This window comes from Paramacrobiotus metropolitanus, unplaced genomic scaffold (genome assembly GCF_019649055.1).
Source record: "Paramacrobiotus metropolitanus isolate TYO unplaced genomic scaffold, Prichtersi_v1.0 Parri_scaffold0000094, whole genome shotgun sequence".
In the NCBI taxonomy this organism is placed as follows: domain Eukaryota; kingdom Metazoa; phylum Tardigrada; class Eutardigrada; order Parachela; family Macrobiotidae; genus Paramacrobiotus; species Paramacrobiotus metropolitanus.
In genome coordinates this window covers 28150-43515 of record NW_026570314.1, presented here as the reverse complement: position 1 = coordinate 43515, position 15366 = coordinate 28150, and the positions used below count along the sequence as shown (strand labels likewise).

The 15366-nt window shown below is 44.6% G+C and overlaps 3 protein-coding genes across 4 annotated transcripts; all 3 read right to left on the bottom strand.

Moving 5' to 3' along the window:
- Positions 1-1777: 1777 nt before the first annotated feature.
- Positions 1778-4518, bottom strand: LOC129596678 (BTB/POZ domain-containing protein 3-like). The gene is made up of 11 exons (XM_055494011.1): positions 4224-4518; positions 4000-4122; positions 3777-3936; positions 3528-3712; positions 3306-3441; positions 3012-3108; positions 2848-2950; positions 2612-2769; positions 2445-2509; positions 2243-2375; positions 1778-2152 (listed from the first exon to the last, which is right to left on the bottom strand). Exons 1-10 carry the CDS (start codon positions 4382-4384, stop codon positions 2277-2279), a joined length of 1287 nt encoding a protein of 428 aa, XP_055349986.1. The 5' UTR covers positions 4385-4518; the 3' UTR covers positions 1778-2152; positions 2243-2276.
- A 1597-nt stretch (positions 4519-6115) lies between these two features.
- Positions 6116-9324, bottom strand: LOC129596742 (BTB/POZ domain-containing protein 3-like). 2 transcript variants are annotated; one of them, XM_055494092.1, is made up of 10 exons: positions 8928-9324; positions 8688-8810; positions 8145-8304; positions 7877-8061; positions 7492-7627; positions 7281-7377; positions 7101-7206; positions 6721-6884; positions 6432-6496; positions 6116-6363 (listed from the first exon to the last, which is right to left on the bottom strand). In XM_055494092.1, exons 1-10 carry the CDS (start codon positions 9086-9088, stop codon positions 6265-6267), a joined length of 1296 nt encoding a protein of 431 aa, XP_055350067.1. In that variant the 5' UTR covers positions 9089-9324; the 3' UTR covers positions 6116-6264. The 2 variants fall into 2 exon arrangements, with proteins under 2 accessions (XP_055350067.1, XP_055350069.1); XM_055494094.1 differs by having other exon boundaries at positions 7281-7359.
- Positions 9325-10466: 1142 nt separating this feature from the next.
- Positions 10467-14011, bottom strand: LOC129596702 (BTB/POZ domain-containing protein 3-like). Its single transcript, XM_055494047.1, has 10 exons — positions 13547-14011; positions 13319-13441; positions 13087-13246; positions 12837-13021; positions 12619-12754; positions 11424-11520; positions 11248-11350; positions 11018-11166; positions 10887-10957; positions 10467-10820 (listed from the first exon to the last, which is right to left on the bottom strand). Exons 1-10 carry the CDS (start codon positions 13705-13707, stop codon positions 10698-10700), a joined length of 1308 nt encoding a protein of 435 aa, XP_055350022.1. The 5' UTR covers positions 13708-14011; the 3' UTR covers positions 10467-10697.
- Positions 14012-15366: the final 1355 nt, after the last annotated feature.

Here is a 15366-nt window from a genome sequence, read left to right as displayed (position 1 = left end):
AACGTTGAAGCGCTTAAATGGTTCAAGCGCGTATTTGCCGCTAGCGTTGCTCATGACTACCGGGTCGTGTCGGCACACGCGGCCGGCATTAAAAATGTTATGGCAGACGCCCTGAGCAGGTTGACCGAGTCAGCGCAGCACAGGGCACGGTTTTTTGAATATTTTCACTTTACCTTCCCCGGGCCTAATTTGTCGTTGTGTGCCTGTTGCAGTCGCCAACTTACATCGTAAACTGTCGGCACTTCGCCTGAAATCGATGGCAGCCGGCACAGCCAGAACTCGCTCCTCTCAGTGGAGAACATTTGTTTCCTTCTGTACGCAGTATAAACTGCGAGCGCTACCAGCCACAGAGTAAAATATTGCCTTGTATATTGCTTACTTATCGAAAAGATTAGAATTTCTTACTGTCAAAAATTATGTTTTCAGTTTGGTAACGTTTCACACATTTAACAATTTTGACCCACCTGACCTTAACCATTTCGTCATCAGGCATGCATTGGCCGGGCTGCAGCGCAGTCGCACTGAGCTGCCAAATAAGCGCCTACCGATATTGCCGAGCGATTTGCTAAAAATTCACAAAAATATATGCGTTATAGAAAGGAAGTACCGGCGCTGTTTCTGGGCCGCAACAGCGGTTGGGTTTTTCTCGTTGTTGCGCAGCTCAAACCTGTTTGAAAACAAGTGTAATTCGCACCTGCTTTATCGCGACGTGCGGCTTACGCACGAAGGTGCTTTGTTGTCAGTTACAGTTTTAAAAACTGATCGTTTTCAAAAGAAAACAATCGACATACCAGTCCCCAGACTTGGACGGGACAACTGCTTGTGTCCTAGGGCGGCGCTCAAGAAGGTGATACAGCATAACCGCTTTAATGCTTCGAGCGCTTTGTTTTCTTATTATGATAATGGTACATTGACACCAATGTATTCCAGTCTATACAACCGCCTACTATCCACGTGCGCCCGCATGCCGGCTTTGATTCATCCCGCATTTTCGCCCACTCGCTACGCAGCGGTGCCGCAACATTTTCAGCACAATTGGGGATCTCCGCATCCGCGCTGAAAGCCCAAGGCCACTGGAAAAGCGACTGCTACCAGCAGTACATTCAACGCGATTCCCTTGAACGTTCGGACTTCTGCCACGCCATTCGCGACGCGCTGCTCTGACTCATCGGCCATCTCCTGTTCCTTTTGCATCCACATGTTCCTCTCCATGTCTGTCCTGGGGGTTTGGAGGTTGTTTCGCTACGCGGTTGTGCATTTGCAATAAAGAATATGCCCATTTGCAATAAAGAATATGCCCATTTTAGTAGTTGTTCTGCATGTAACCGGAAACAATAATGGGAAAGATTATGCGCATAATCTGAGTATTATTGTTGGAGGTGGAGTATGTCTGTATTGTTGTGCTGTCTCCTGTCGGTTGTGTGCTGTACCATAACCAATTAGCGAGCACCGTGCACCAAGCGCCCTTGTGGCCAGTTGCCAGCCAGTAGTATAAAAAGGACGCGCTCAGCGTACGGAGCCACATTCGGCACTGAAGTAGCATTCACTGTTGCAATTATTTTGTTTTTTGTTTTCTTTTGTCACGAGGTTGTTTCGCTACGCGGTTGTGCATTTGCAATAAAGAATATGTCCCTTTTAGTAGTTGTTCTGCATGTAACCGGAAACAATAATACAAAACGGTATCTGATATCCATATCTAAATGTTTCATATTCGTAAGTTTTATATAAAAAAGGAGGTAATCTGTAATATCTAAGGCTAATTCAAAAGTAATTATTAAACTATATGATATTTCTCACGAGGGTCTCGCGCTTCTCGATCCCAGATGCATTTGAACGCGAAAGCGTTCTTATACTAGCGGTTCCAGTTTCGCGTCGCCAACAACGACTCGCATCCAGGATCAGAAATTTGAGGTTCTAATAGTTAACAGAATTAACTGCACAATCATCTGCCAACATCTGTCATATATAATAGAGTAGTAATCAAAAAGCATCTTTAAAAAATCGAATTTTAATTTTACACCGGTAAAAGCAAACATTTCAGAGTGTACCCGTTACCGAATCCATTAGGAGGTTTCTCAATTCTCAAAGACGGTTTCTGGGCGGAGACAAACTTGGTACCGTACGTCACACCGTGCAGTATGCGCGGCGGTCCCTACAGCAGAATTTATGTACATACAGAATTTCTGTACATTCTGTACTCTGTTAATCTAGGTGAAACTGGAAATGCGGAGAGTGTACCTACCTATTTACGCGTTATATCCATATGCGTGATGCATTCACTTGAATCCAGTCGGCAAATCAGCAATCATTTGAATTTGTAACCTCAAAGAGAAGTCAGTTGGATTGATGTAGCCTTTCGCCGGATCAAGCAATTCCTAAAAAGACATACGACATATGTCAGTTCTGTGTACTTCAAGGATTTTCCCTGAACACAACTCTCACACCTCCATCGAGATGTATTTCGACGATCCCTTGCTATGCGCGTTCTTGTTGAACAACTTGGACACCTCTGCAAAATCGGATACGCAACAACTTAGTACTTACGGTACAACTGATTATCATGGACCGTAGGAAGAAAAACACAATACTGTATCTGCATAAAAAACCATACGTTTTTTAACTGGAGGGGTTTCCGGTTTCCATGGCAGCAGACAAAGTTCGGCAGCAACTTGACACGCCCAAGAATCGGATCCTGCATAGCCATCACACTGAAGGTAGAAGCCCAGAGCCGGAACTTCACGGTCAATGTTTTTGTTCACCGCAATGTTCCTGCAATGCGACGAGCCGCTGAGGAGTCAACCTCCAGCCACCTTTCTAGTTTCAATTTCCGTTACGTCTACACCTCACCAAAGCAGCTTTCTGACGTTTACGGGATCACTGTACAAAGCCGCTTTCCTGAGCTCCCTTATATCCGGTATCGTATAGTTAATGACACCCTCAGCACGCACGTCTTGAAATACAACAATAAGATAAAGCTCGAAAACGGCGGTAACGCCCATGAACGCACTAACTTTGTCGAGGCTCCGTGCAGAACGACAGCCTAGGTTTGGTTGTAGCGTGCTTGTAGCGGTAGATGTCCCATCCTTCTGATTGCAGCAGCAAACCGCTCTGAAAGGAGCATCAGATATCATACACATTTGACATGTATTTCACAATGTGCATATAAAAAAGGCATCGCTCACGGAAATTAGACTCGTATTACAATTTATCAGGAATAAGAAGGCCACTAATTTCAAATAAAGAAGACATTACTATTGACCTTTAAGACTATCGAAAAGAGATTATGATAGTTGCAAAAAGCGTACATCAGCTGGTCCATCTAGCAGTTGAGCATCGGTCAAGAGCGGAAACCGGATGAGAAACAACGCCCGGCCCAATACTTCACGGCGATTGGCGGACGTAGCGTCGATATCCCTTCGCGCACACATGTTGACAGCCCACCTGACAGAAAACGATTGATAAAAGTAACAGCTTTAAGGAGTACCTTTTCTAGAGTAGTGGAACAGGAACTGCCACAACTGCTTTACTCGTTAACAGCCAAGCAGATGATGTCTTCATTGGCGGTCAACGTATCCCGCTGGAGAATGGCGCATAGCGCCTCCTGTCCAATCGCACAGAATTTTTCCGATACCCAAATAGCTTCTGCGGATTCATCAATCAGACACAAACACTTCTCCAGGATACTCGGCGCAGCAACTGCACAGTGAACCGCCTACACAACTAAGCCGGTTAAGATCTGCTCGGGCAGCATGGATGTAAAGCCCGAAAACACGTACACTGTCCAAAACATCCAGGCAGTTGTCGATGCTAAGCTCAGCAAGGATGAAGTCAGTGCACATGACGACCAACAGTGGTAAGTCGTACTTATCCGCGCAGCCCAGTGTGCCAAAGAGGTTGTCTAGGTTTAAAGACTTCACCGCATCGGTGTAGATGTAACTGCAGAATTTCCGTATTATATTCACTGCAGTAGCAACGAAACACTGTAACGATGTACCATACCTGAGTATGTTAGCAAATGCGTCGGGGTGAACATCAGGAATGTTTATGGGATTTGTGCAGTTCTCTGGCAGGCTTCCATAAAACATATTGTGAAACACAGCGCTGCGAGCACCCAGTATGATCCTGCACAATGAGTTTTACAATTGTAATAGCAGGTTCGATTGTAATGGATGCAGACTGTATAAATTAAAGTCACGAATTGAGCCATCACCGTTCACAGGTACCTGTGAGCCGAAAAAATCTTCACAATGCCTTGATCCCGTCCCACCGCGAACTGGACATCGCTCATGTCGCCACTGTCTAATAGGTGCTTCACACAGTCGCCAATTTTCGCCACCACGGGGTGATTTTCCCCTCCCGAAGATTGCGTGAGATTTTGAGACATAACTTGAAGGATTCAATTTCCAGAGCAATTCAAAAATCCCAGATAAGCAGCTGTACTAATTAATAATATTAATTTTTCGAAACGTTTAAGAAAACAATTCTATGCAGTAGACGGGTTCAAGTACTAAGTGAACTGTTCGCGGACTCATTCGTGGCTAATGAAATGACAAGGCATGCATATCTAATGATTCTTATCTGAATTATTGTGTGATTGCGAGATAAGAGAGCGCTTTTAGGATGAGCGCATACATGGTACGCATAATTCGGTACCCGTACAATGTTTGCACAAGCTCATACTTTTAAGCATCGTTGCTTTATCGTAAAACCGGTCACAACGTTTTAAGAGTCAAACAACAACGTCCAACAACAGCCGACCTAAGAGTTCCAGTATGTGATTGTAATGTGACATTTTATACTTATTCTGCAGCAAAGAAGTGTTTGTGGCGTGCGCCGATAGTTGATACGTGATGCTACCGGAAACCTTTTTTAAGATCCACTCACAAAAAGTACAATGGTTTTTGTCACTTCCGTGCAGTGTCACTGAACGGCTGCAGCAGTGCATTTCTCTTCTCTAACAAGATGATACCGAGTATGTCAACTCGCTTGGGTAGAGCCAAAATGCATTAGCGCAGATAGGAAATGTTGCGAAAATTTTTGAATCACATCAGCTGACTAAGCTGACCGTTATTAGTTTTTCGGCATATGAGGATAACTTTGAGGCACTACCAAAGATAACAATTTGGCATGCAGCTGCTGCCTTATGTCCAGTGTAAAATAGCTACTCGTTAATTCGTAATTGCGGGCGTAACGCAATTAACATTTTTGATGGATCAAGGGAAACGGTATCCGGCATGCGACGTTCTTTTGTGGATACGTTCAGAGACAGTTTCGTGTTGCTGCAAACGACCAGTAGAAAAGTGCCCCGTCGAAAATATTCTTGTAACAGTGCCATCTGTTGTTGCAGTCATAAAATAATCAACGCCCAACGGATCTGTTCCTTCAGTTATCAGCTTGAAATTGTGCAGTAACACGGTTTTTCAGTAATTGACGAACAAGGTGGAGCACATGGCTCGGCCACTGTCTTTCCCACGCTGTACTGCGCTGGGAAATTTGAACTGCCCTGGTTAGTGGAACTATGTTCGATCCTCTATGCGATGGAAGAGCCGAACGCGGACGACTACCTAATGCGCCTGGGAAATATGGGATACATGCATCACATACTGTATTTGCGCGAGCATGTTATTATTAATGCTTCTGGGAATGTGGGCAGAGCGCTAGAGACTTTAACTGTACGATGCGTCCCTACAAGATAGTACATAACTGCTAAATTTCTTTTCAATCAGAGAGCTTAAAACAGTCCCGTCAGGAATGCTGCACAATTATATGCTGCACCACTGTGTGATAAGCAGGTTAACGGACGAAGACCGAGAACTCTCGCCAACCGGGACAGGGCACGATAATAAGCGTTGCTGTTTGAACTGAACTGCTGTAAACATACTAATTTTTTCATTCTGGAAGGTACAGCATCCTCAACCGTAAACGACCCTGATTGATGGTCTTTCCATTCGTATTTGCGTCTCTCACACGTCAGGAAATCACATACACCCGTTTTGTGCATTCTTATGTATGGACACATTGCGCTGCAGTTGCGCAGATGGTCATTTACCAGATCTATCACATATCGACCTTTGTCGTTTTAATCGTAGCGGTACACGTATAAAAATAACTCGATTTTCTTTTTCTTGCTGCACATCTGACCATGGATACATGGAAAGGACTTCCCTACGACATAGAGAAGCTTCAATGCTAGAATTAACGATTATCAGTGGATAAAATAATCGGTAAATTAGCAGAAAAATCGGCAAAATTTCAGCAACACAGTTATTCAGTTTCCTGAGGAGGTTCTGCGGCCAGGTGAACTTGCAGTTTCAACGAGAAGTCACTGGGATTAAAATATCCTTGCACCGGGTCCATCAAATCCTTAGGCCCGAAGAAATATAGTTAACACGACTGCACAATGCAGGATTGTATAACAAAAATATTCTCACCTCCATGTAGATAAAATTTGTGAATCCCCAGTCATTTTCTTTCTTCGAGAACATATGGGAGATCGCTGAAGCCAACACAGATACTTTCGTGAGAGTACAGCCACAAGTACACAGGGCAGAAATAAAAGGATAAGCTGCGCAGTATATTTGTCTTGGTTGTTTAATTTTAAAGCCAGGTTAATCTAAAGAAAAGTAAGCAAATATTCTGCCTATTTGTAAGCAGTTATTGGGTTCCTTGCTTATCGTCCCCTGTTATTAATTGCTACAGAACTAACCACCCCATACATACGTCTTTTAATCGGTGGAGTTTCCGCATTCCATGGTAGCAAGCGCAGCTCCGCTTTGGCCTGACACCTCCAGGAATCCGAGCCGGGCACGCCAGCACAATGCAGAAAATACGCCAGGCCGAAAGATCCCCTGCCAGTCGTCTTACGCTTCATTACATGGATTCTCCTATAACAAAATGTCTACCAAACGCACTTAATGAGAACGTGAGCCTGCTGCTTCTAACCGGCTTGTAATTATAAGTTTTAAAAGAGTCTTTGAGTTAAACGTACGCGAGAAGCTATGAGTCTAATAAAGCTACTTGAGTACCACCGTTTGCGCGATTTTGAAATTCGCAATCATAGCTTCACTGGTGACCTATGTCCAACCAATTCGAGCACTCACCAAGCCAGTTTCCGGACCGTAATGGGATCGCTCATCGTTCGATCCTCCTCCAGCTTCCTAACGTCCGGAACCGTAATACTGATAACGCCCTCAGGCCGCATATCGTCTGTCAAAACGCACAAAAATGTCTGGTAGAGAACGATCTGAGTTTTATTACCAACCGTGTACAACTATACGCACTTTGTCGAGCCTCCCTACGAAACTGCAGCGCCGGTTTGACGGCGGCATGCTTACAGCGGAAGATGTCCCATAACTCAGACTGCAACAGCAAGCCGGTCTAAAACAAAATTTATCCTTCATATTTCTATTTTCGAATGTAAAAATACAGGCCATCATTTAAATCGGTCACCGCTCAAGTCGTTTGCCAACGATTTCCGCAGATTTCTGTTACCTTAGCGGGCCCATCCATCAACTGCGCATCGGCCATCAGCGGGAATCGAACAAGATACAGTGCCGGTCCCAAAATTTCACGTCGATTTACCGCAGAAGCGTCGATTTTCTTTTCCTCGCACGCCTCCGCAGCCCAACTACCAAGAAAAAAACGGCGACTAAAGGTTACCCATAAATTACTTCGCAAAAATGCAGCAGCTGCAGAGTATGCGCAGTAGGCGTGTACGAGGCTTCTGATAATAATACGATTTCAACATTATCATCATATTCACGTAGAAAAACCACGTCCGAATTGCGGAACGAAAACTGTGATTTGCCGTTGCGGAAAACAAGAAACTTTTCGGAAAGCAGAAGTGGCAACATATTGCCGAATTTGAAAGCCCTACTTTTCTATCGATTCATAGATGGTGGCTTCATCGGCGGCCAAAGTCTCCCGTTGAAGAACGATCAGCAGCGTCTCAGGTCTGATGCTGGAGAAACGATCAGACTGCCAGATAGTTTCCGCTGACCCATCAACCAACTGCAAACACCGCTCCATGATGTCCGGCGACGCGCACGTATGCTGAACGGCCTGCAAAAGAAGATGCCATAACTGTCATTGACAACTGTTTGTTCGAGCCCCAATTACATACTAAACTGGGACCGAGAACCAACCTTCTCCAGGATTTCCAGGCAGTTATCGAGGTTGAGCTTATTCAGAATAAATTCGACACACTTCTCCACCAGCAAAGGTAAGTCATACTTATCGGCGCTGTTTAGCGTCGGGAAGACGTTGTCGTCGCTGAGGTTCGGCACGGCATCCGTGTAAATATAGCTACGATTAAAATTAAGACGTGTAGCTTACACACAGCGCAATGCACAAATCGCCGGACAGAGGGAAAATAAATCTGGAAGTCTGCCGGGATGATTAGTTCTATGAACATTTTTTTAAAAGATATTTTATTACCTAACAAATCGAAGAAGCCAGAAAAGCTTTGAAACAAATTCGAAAACTTTAAAGTATGTAAAACACAACTGAAAAACAGTTCGATAATAAAAAATCAATAAAGAATAATAAATAAATAAAGAATAAAAATCTACGGCGCTCCCTGGCTGTCAATTTTTATTAGGTCTTCCGCGAGCGACTTCAAATCCGACCTTAAAAACTGGGAAAAGAAGTGCCGACTGCTCTCCCTCCACTTCAGCATAGACACATACCTTAGCACATTTGCGAATGCGTCGGGAAGAATGTCCGAAATATCAATAGGAGCTGCACAGTTCTCGGGGACGCTTCCGTAGAACATGGTGTAGAATACATCGCTCCGGGCACTCATGATGATTCTGCGCAGTTACACGGTTAGTATAACAAGCAAATATTAAGCAAAAGTGTGCAATAATCGCCAGCGAGACCATAGAACGAAGCAGCAGCCAGCAAGCCACATGTAATGAGAAAGCTACCTGTGAGCTGAAAAAATCCGTGGTGCTCCATAATCCCGTCCCACCGCGAACTGAACGTCGCTCATCTCTCCACGAACTAACACCTGCTTCATACAGTCAGCAATCTTCCCCATACCCCCGCGATTTCCTAGGTTGGAGGAGAGTCTGGAGCTCTGCGCCATGACTGCAGACTGAAGAGATAATCGTGGTCGAACCGATACCTGTTGCCAAGATTATGCAATTGCCTGTTAATTATCCCCTCCAACAAGTTGCGAACGACAGCGCGCAAAAGCAATCGAAGCACAGCGTATTATGTAAATGGAATCGTATTAGTAATATCTCCACTAACAGTAATAATATTATATCCCTATAAAAGTAGGATCCGGAGATTCACGCAACAAAGGGATTTTTAATAAAAACTCGACAGCCGAAAGGATTTGTTTGGGTTTTTACTTTTTGCCAGAAATTTGTAAGCGAGCTACGCATGTAGTCGCCTCTTCGCGGTGGGTGCTGTTGTTCAGGAACACAGTAGCCGAATAGCGAATACAATGCGAGCAAGAAAGGAAGCTACGGGTTTAGGGTATGCGTTGTAGCGAAGACAGCGAAAACCGGTTTGTACAGCTAGTACGCGCACAGACAGCCACACTCATACGTGTGTAAGTGAATGCGAGCGGATTTACCCACTCACACACCACATGTGCGCGATCGATCGATACAGCAAGGCAGCACTCCGCTTGCGCTTTTTAGCAGCACCGGAATGCGCTGTCTTCAGTCTATTTATAGTCACAACAGAGAGGCTGAATTGATCAACCAGCCTCAGCGGGCAAAAAAGGCTGTTCGCTGGCTTTTTAACATAGACCGTAGCCTCCTCATTTAGTCAGATTGTACCTGCCACTCTGCCACTGCCAGTTTGACAGTTTATCAATAATAATTATTATCATGCTGTTAATACCTTGTGATCTGCAACCTCGGCGAGCGCTTACCCGGGGTAGTGAGCGCTGCTGACAAGACAAGGATCGACCGCCCTTGCACCGGAAGTCGAAATGCAACTGCCATTTCCGTTTTGCGCAACCGCTCTTTGTATGTGCGCAGTCCGACCGTACTATTATGGTAATATTATTTGGTTTAGTAATATTATGGTGGGAGCGTTTTTCACTTGAGTGACTTCTTAACAAGCACGAACCGCTTAAATAACGTAAACAGGTAGCTGCGCATTAATGCGCCACAGATCGGACCATGTCGGCGGAATGTAGGCACACTTTGGGAGCGTCATAGTTATTACCACCGCGAATGGGATATCCCCCATACGGACTGGCACCATAACCAGTCATCCGAACTCTAACAAAACTTACAATTTCCATCCACTTCGATCAAGTTGTGAGTTCTTAACCCAGTTACATGTATATACTATGGGGTCTAGGGGCTGCTAACTAAAGAATTCGCGCTGCATTGCTCTATCGGCTGAAAGGCAAATGTACGAGTATTATCAAAGAAACGGTGGTATGTTTAACTATGTTACTATGTGCATAACGGTTTGTAGCGCAAGTCAGGACGGCATCGTACCGATAAGAAACATAAGGATTGATATTCATGCAGGGTATAAAGTACTCTTCCATATGGGAAATCTAGGTAAAACAGGAGATCTAACCAGCTTTTGAGCTACCAGCTGGTTCGCGAATATCTGACAACAAGAACTGAAAGAAAACTGGCCAAAAAACAGACAAGAATTACAATGCGCAATTCGATGATGTGCGATGGATCAAGAAACTTTTCCACAAGGCATATTTCTTTTTAGGTACGCGTTTCACTGCATTCATTCGTTTCAAGCCGGAAGGGTGATACAGTCACTTGAATTTGCAGTTTCAGCGAGAAGTCACTGGGATCGATGTAACCTTTCGTCGGATCCAGTAAATTCTAAAAGTACAAAACGTGCGGGACCCATGAGAGATCAGACCAAGGATTTTCCGTTCAAAACTTCACCTCCATAGAGATAAAATTCCCGAATCCATAACCCCAGCAAGCTCCATTCTTACCAAATAAGTGGGATATCTCTACAAAATACATCGGCTTGTATTAGATTAACATTACGGCATAAACAAGCACAGAAGTACGTTTCTTAATTGGTGCAGTTTCCGTGTTCCACGGCAGCAGACGCAGCTCTGCATTAACCTCGCAAGCCCAAGAAGCCGATTTCGGATAGCTGGAACACACCAGGTAGAAGCCAACATTAGCTTCAGTTTCTTTTCCAACGTGTATATGCCTGTAAAACGATGCGCGTAATTTCGTAAAAATCATCAAGACTGATTAATGATTTCGACTTTCACAAGAGTGACACCCTCACCAGAACAGCTTCCTGGCTGTTACGGGATTGCTCAATGTAAAAATCGCCTGCAGTTTTCTCACGTCCGGAACAGTATAGTTGATCACACACTCTCCGCGTACATCTGGAGGAACCAATAAACAGTGTCTAATCCTTTAGGTATGATTACAATTTTCAACAAACAAATGATCGCTTACTTTGTCGTGGTTCCTTACGGAAGGGCAACGGCGGTTTGATGGCGGCATGCTTATAGTGGTAGATGTCCAGTAACTCCGATTGCAATAGCAAACCAGTCTATGTAAAACAAATTTTCATATATCAAACCTTAACCCTCCAACGCTCACTACCCGAAGGAGTACGAATTTCTTCTTGAAAATTTGGATTTTCCACTGAAAAAATTCAATTAAGAAAAGAAATTTTTGTGTGCTCGTGCTGACCATAGGTCACAGTCACCGGCAATGATGGGGATGTTTGACAACACCATTGGGCGTAGACGGTCCTAATCATAAAAACGTTTAAATCTGTAGTAATTAGGTGAACAGCAGCTGGTCGGAACAAAAGCGTTCATCGTATAGTACATAAACAGCACTTCAAAACAAGGGTACTGGAGTGGTCAATTAACTGACCAGTGGTCAGCAAAATTAAAAAGCCCAAAAAACTGGGTTCCCAATGGACTGCTACTGAATGGAAAACATTATCACCATGATCGGTTATCTTGAATGTTTCGTTGTCCGACACCTAAAACGAATACCCGTCCTTTAGTTTCGTTTGAGGCGATAGCCGACCACCGTGCCGTTCACCTAAACCGATTTGGAAGGGTTCCAGTAACCGGAACCACGTGGAGCATGTAGCAAGCCCGAAAGGAGAGGAGGCCTTATCCGGTTCAAGTATATAATAGGTGTGTCGAATATGCTCCCGCCCGCATTTTAGGACCATACACGCCCAATGGTGTCTGAACGCAACACCCGTTTCTGATGGACTGTGGTCTTTTACAGTTTTATTTTAAGGACCCATGCTGGACATTTTTTAATAAAGCCTTATTGGTTTTACATTACTGAATTATTACAGATTAATTGACTCATTGGCTAATTAGTTAGTTACCAAGACATCCCGGAGCTCAAAAAGATCAAAATGAGCGATTTTCGCGAGCTCGTGGTTCTTGGGTGACTTAGGAGACAAGTTTGGTTTATTTTTTTATCGCAGCCGTAAAGTCTCGTTATGCTAATTACGCTATGAAATACCGAATAACTGCTATAAGTCGCTGAGAAAAACATTTCGAGTACTATGTTGCGTCCTAACGCCAATGGGCGTCAGCGGGTTAATGCCATTTATTGTGGTCCTGTCCGCCTATTTGCTGGGCGTTTAAAAGATTAATACAAGCCATACCAGTACCTTTACAGGCCCATCCAGAAGCTGTCCATCGCTTAAAAGTGGAAAGCCGACGAGAAACAAAACTTCACCTAAAACTTCGCGCCGATTGGCAGAGGTACCGTCCATATCCCTTCGCATGCAGGTTATCTCAGCCCACCTACGGTGAAATACCCATAAATACGAGCTAACGAGCAGAAAGGGAACAGAAGCTGACAAAGGGTGGTTGATGTGCCGCTCACTTGTCGACCGCTGAACAAATAGTATGTTCGTTGGCAGTCAAAGTATCCCGTTTTAGAATCGTTCGCAAAGCCTCTTGGCCGATTGCACAGAACTGATCCGACTGCCAGATAGATTTTGGTGACTCATCAATCAGGCACAAACATTTCTCCAAGATACTCGGCGCGACACCAGCATAGTGCACAGCCTAGCAAAAACAATTCCACAATCAACATGTTACAGCTCGGTTAGCGGTTAGCGAGGAAAACTTGCGTTGTCTAGCACGTGAAGGCAGTTGTTTAAGTTGAGCGTGCCCAAGACAAAGTCGGTGCACATAGTCAGCAGCAACGGTAAGTCGTATTTGTCAGCGCATTTCAATGTGTCGAATACGTTGTCCTGGGTAAAATTCGTCACCGCGTCGGTGTAGATGTAACTGCACAATACGGTGCAATGTCATGTACAGTATTCGCTGTAAATTGAACGAAATGCTGCGTTGCAAACTTACCTAAGCATGTTAGCGAAGGCCTCGGGATGAATATCAGGAATATCCAGGAGATCTGTGCACATATCGGGAAGACTTCCATAGAACATCGTATGGAACACAACGCTGCGCAGACCAATTATGACCCTGCAGAAAGAATTAATCACAAATTCAGAAATAAACTGAGCAAATTTGGCCATCATGGCTCATGAGCGAGGACCCATCAACTGCTAACACAAATCTAACGCTCACCTGTGAGCTGGAAAGATCTTTACCGCGCCGTGATCGCGTCCCACCGCGAATCGAATGTCGCTCATGTCTTCGCAGAGTAAGATGTCCTTTACACGGTCGGCAACCTTCGCCACTCCGGCGCAACTTTCCGTAGCCGTGGATTGTGCGGAATTTTGAGACATGACTGGAACGATTGTTGACAAATGGATCCGAATTACATCTGCTACAGACTGAAGCTCGACGTGCACGTTACAGACTGCAGAACACTCAAAACCACAGAGAAGCAGCTGATCTTGATCGGCCAAGGTTTCAAAAATCTGAGTACGCTGGTGAAAATCGGAATAACGAAGGTGCGAAACGAAAACTGGAGTGGTGGCTTTTGCTAGGAGTGGCTCTTGCTGGTGAGTGGTGACTGGTGAGTCACTGGTGACGCTGCAAATTTTTGCGTCGTACAGTGCCGCTCTCCCGATGGCGGTGGGCTGCTTCAACTCAGCCCAGCAACCAGTGTGCTTAGTGCTTACTGCTTAGTAAGCACTGCTTACTAAACAGATACGGTACGTTTTGTCGATCCTCCAAGGGCTGCGGTGGCCAGCATCGTAGCCGTGGGTCGTAGTCGGCAGATGAGCTGCGGCTTGCGGCGTGTGCATTATGAGCATAGGCATGAAAACGACGGAAGACGCGTGGTGCATTGACGTCTTTGTCGCAAACCCTGGAGGGCTGCCGGGTCATTGTGGTACTTCATGGAACTGAGTCGCGACACGGATGTGCGACGAAGGCACCGACAACATCTTGATGAAACACGATAAATCCTTTTTCTGCGCCCACGCCTACCCACATGCAGAAGATAGTCACCGATTGTGGAGACCAGTCGGCGCGCCGGCCGGTAGCCGGTCCGGCAACGATTTGTCGGCTTTGAAGACTAAAACATACTGGTGGACAAAACGAGTTGCAGTAGGTCTTCGTGCCAGGTAACGGCGTGTTGCATGATAGACGGCGACAGGGATTACCGTGGGTATCACCGGAAGTGGCGTCAGCAACCAGGTCGTATATATCGTGCTGCTGGACGTTCTGCGGCAGATTACCGTCCACAAGACTAACAGTTCCGGCTGACTGCTGAAATAATTTCATGCAGCACGCACTTAGATGTTATAATTTCGCCTCAATTTAAGCTATTAATTTGGAACGTTGTCCTCGATTTTACATAACAAGTACCGCCACCGAGCGGAATCGCATGTAACCGTATCAGTGGCTCACTGGCTAAAGCAGTTACATGATACTCTAAAATAATTAGTTTCTGAAAGCAGTTACTTTTATAAAGAACATGTTCCTTTGCCAAACTGTTTCGCATGTAATATGAAACTTTAAAAAGTAACGAAGTGTCGGAGAGCTTCTTATGCATATTCCTTCGCGAAATTCTGTATGGATTGACAATTACCAAGAACAAGGATTTTTTACGCCAGTTTGCTTAACCGACAGGAAAAGCAGATGTACTCGTACTACCATAGAATATTAATTTTAAAGCGCGTATGTACAAACTCGTAAACTGCATTTGTGTGTGTGGCGATTGTGTACTGATTTTAGTGAATTATGTACGTGTCTCACGGGAAAGCGAAAATTTATTTCAAACACAGGTTCTGTAAGTTTGTAACCAACACATCGTATTTAATTCTTTAGAAATAAATTTTAACTGTAAAGTAGTGTGCCCGCGCTTGCACTTTTGTTGTTATGGCGGCTATTGCCCAATAAACAGAGTTATTCTTTAGAATTATGCAGTCAACAATCAACTTACAGTGAGTAATAAATCAACATTTTATAATCCCAGTTAGAACTAATCATCTTAT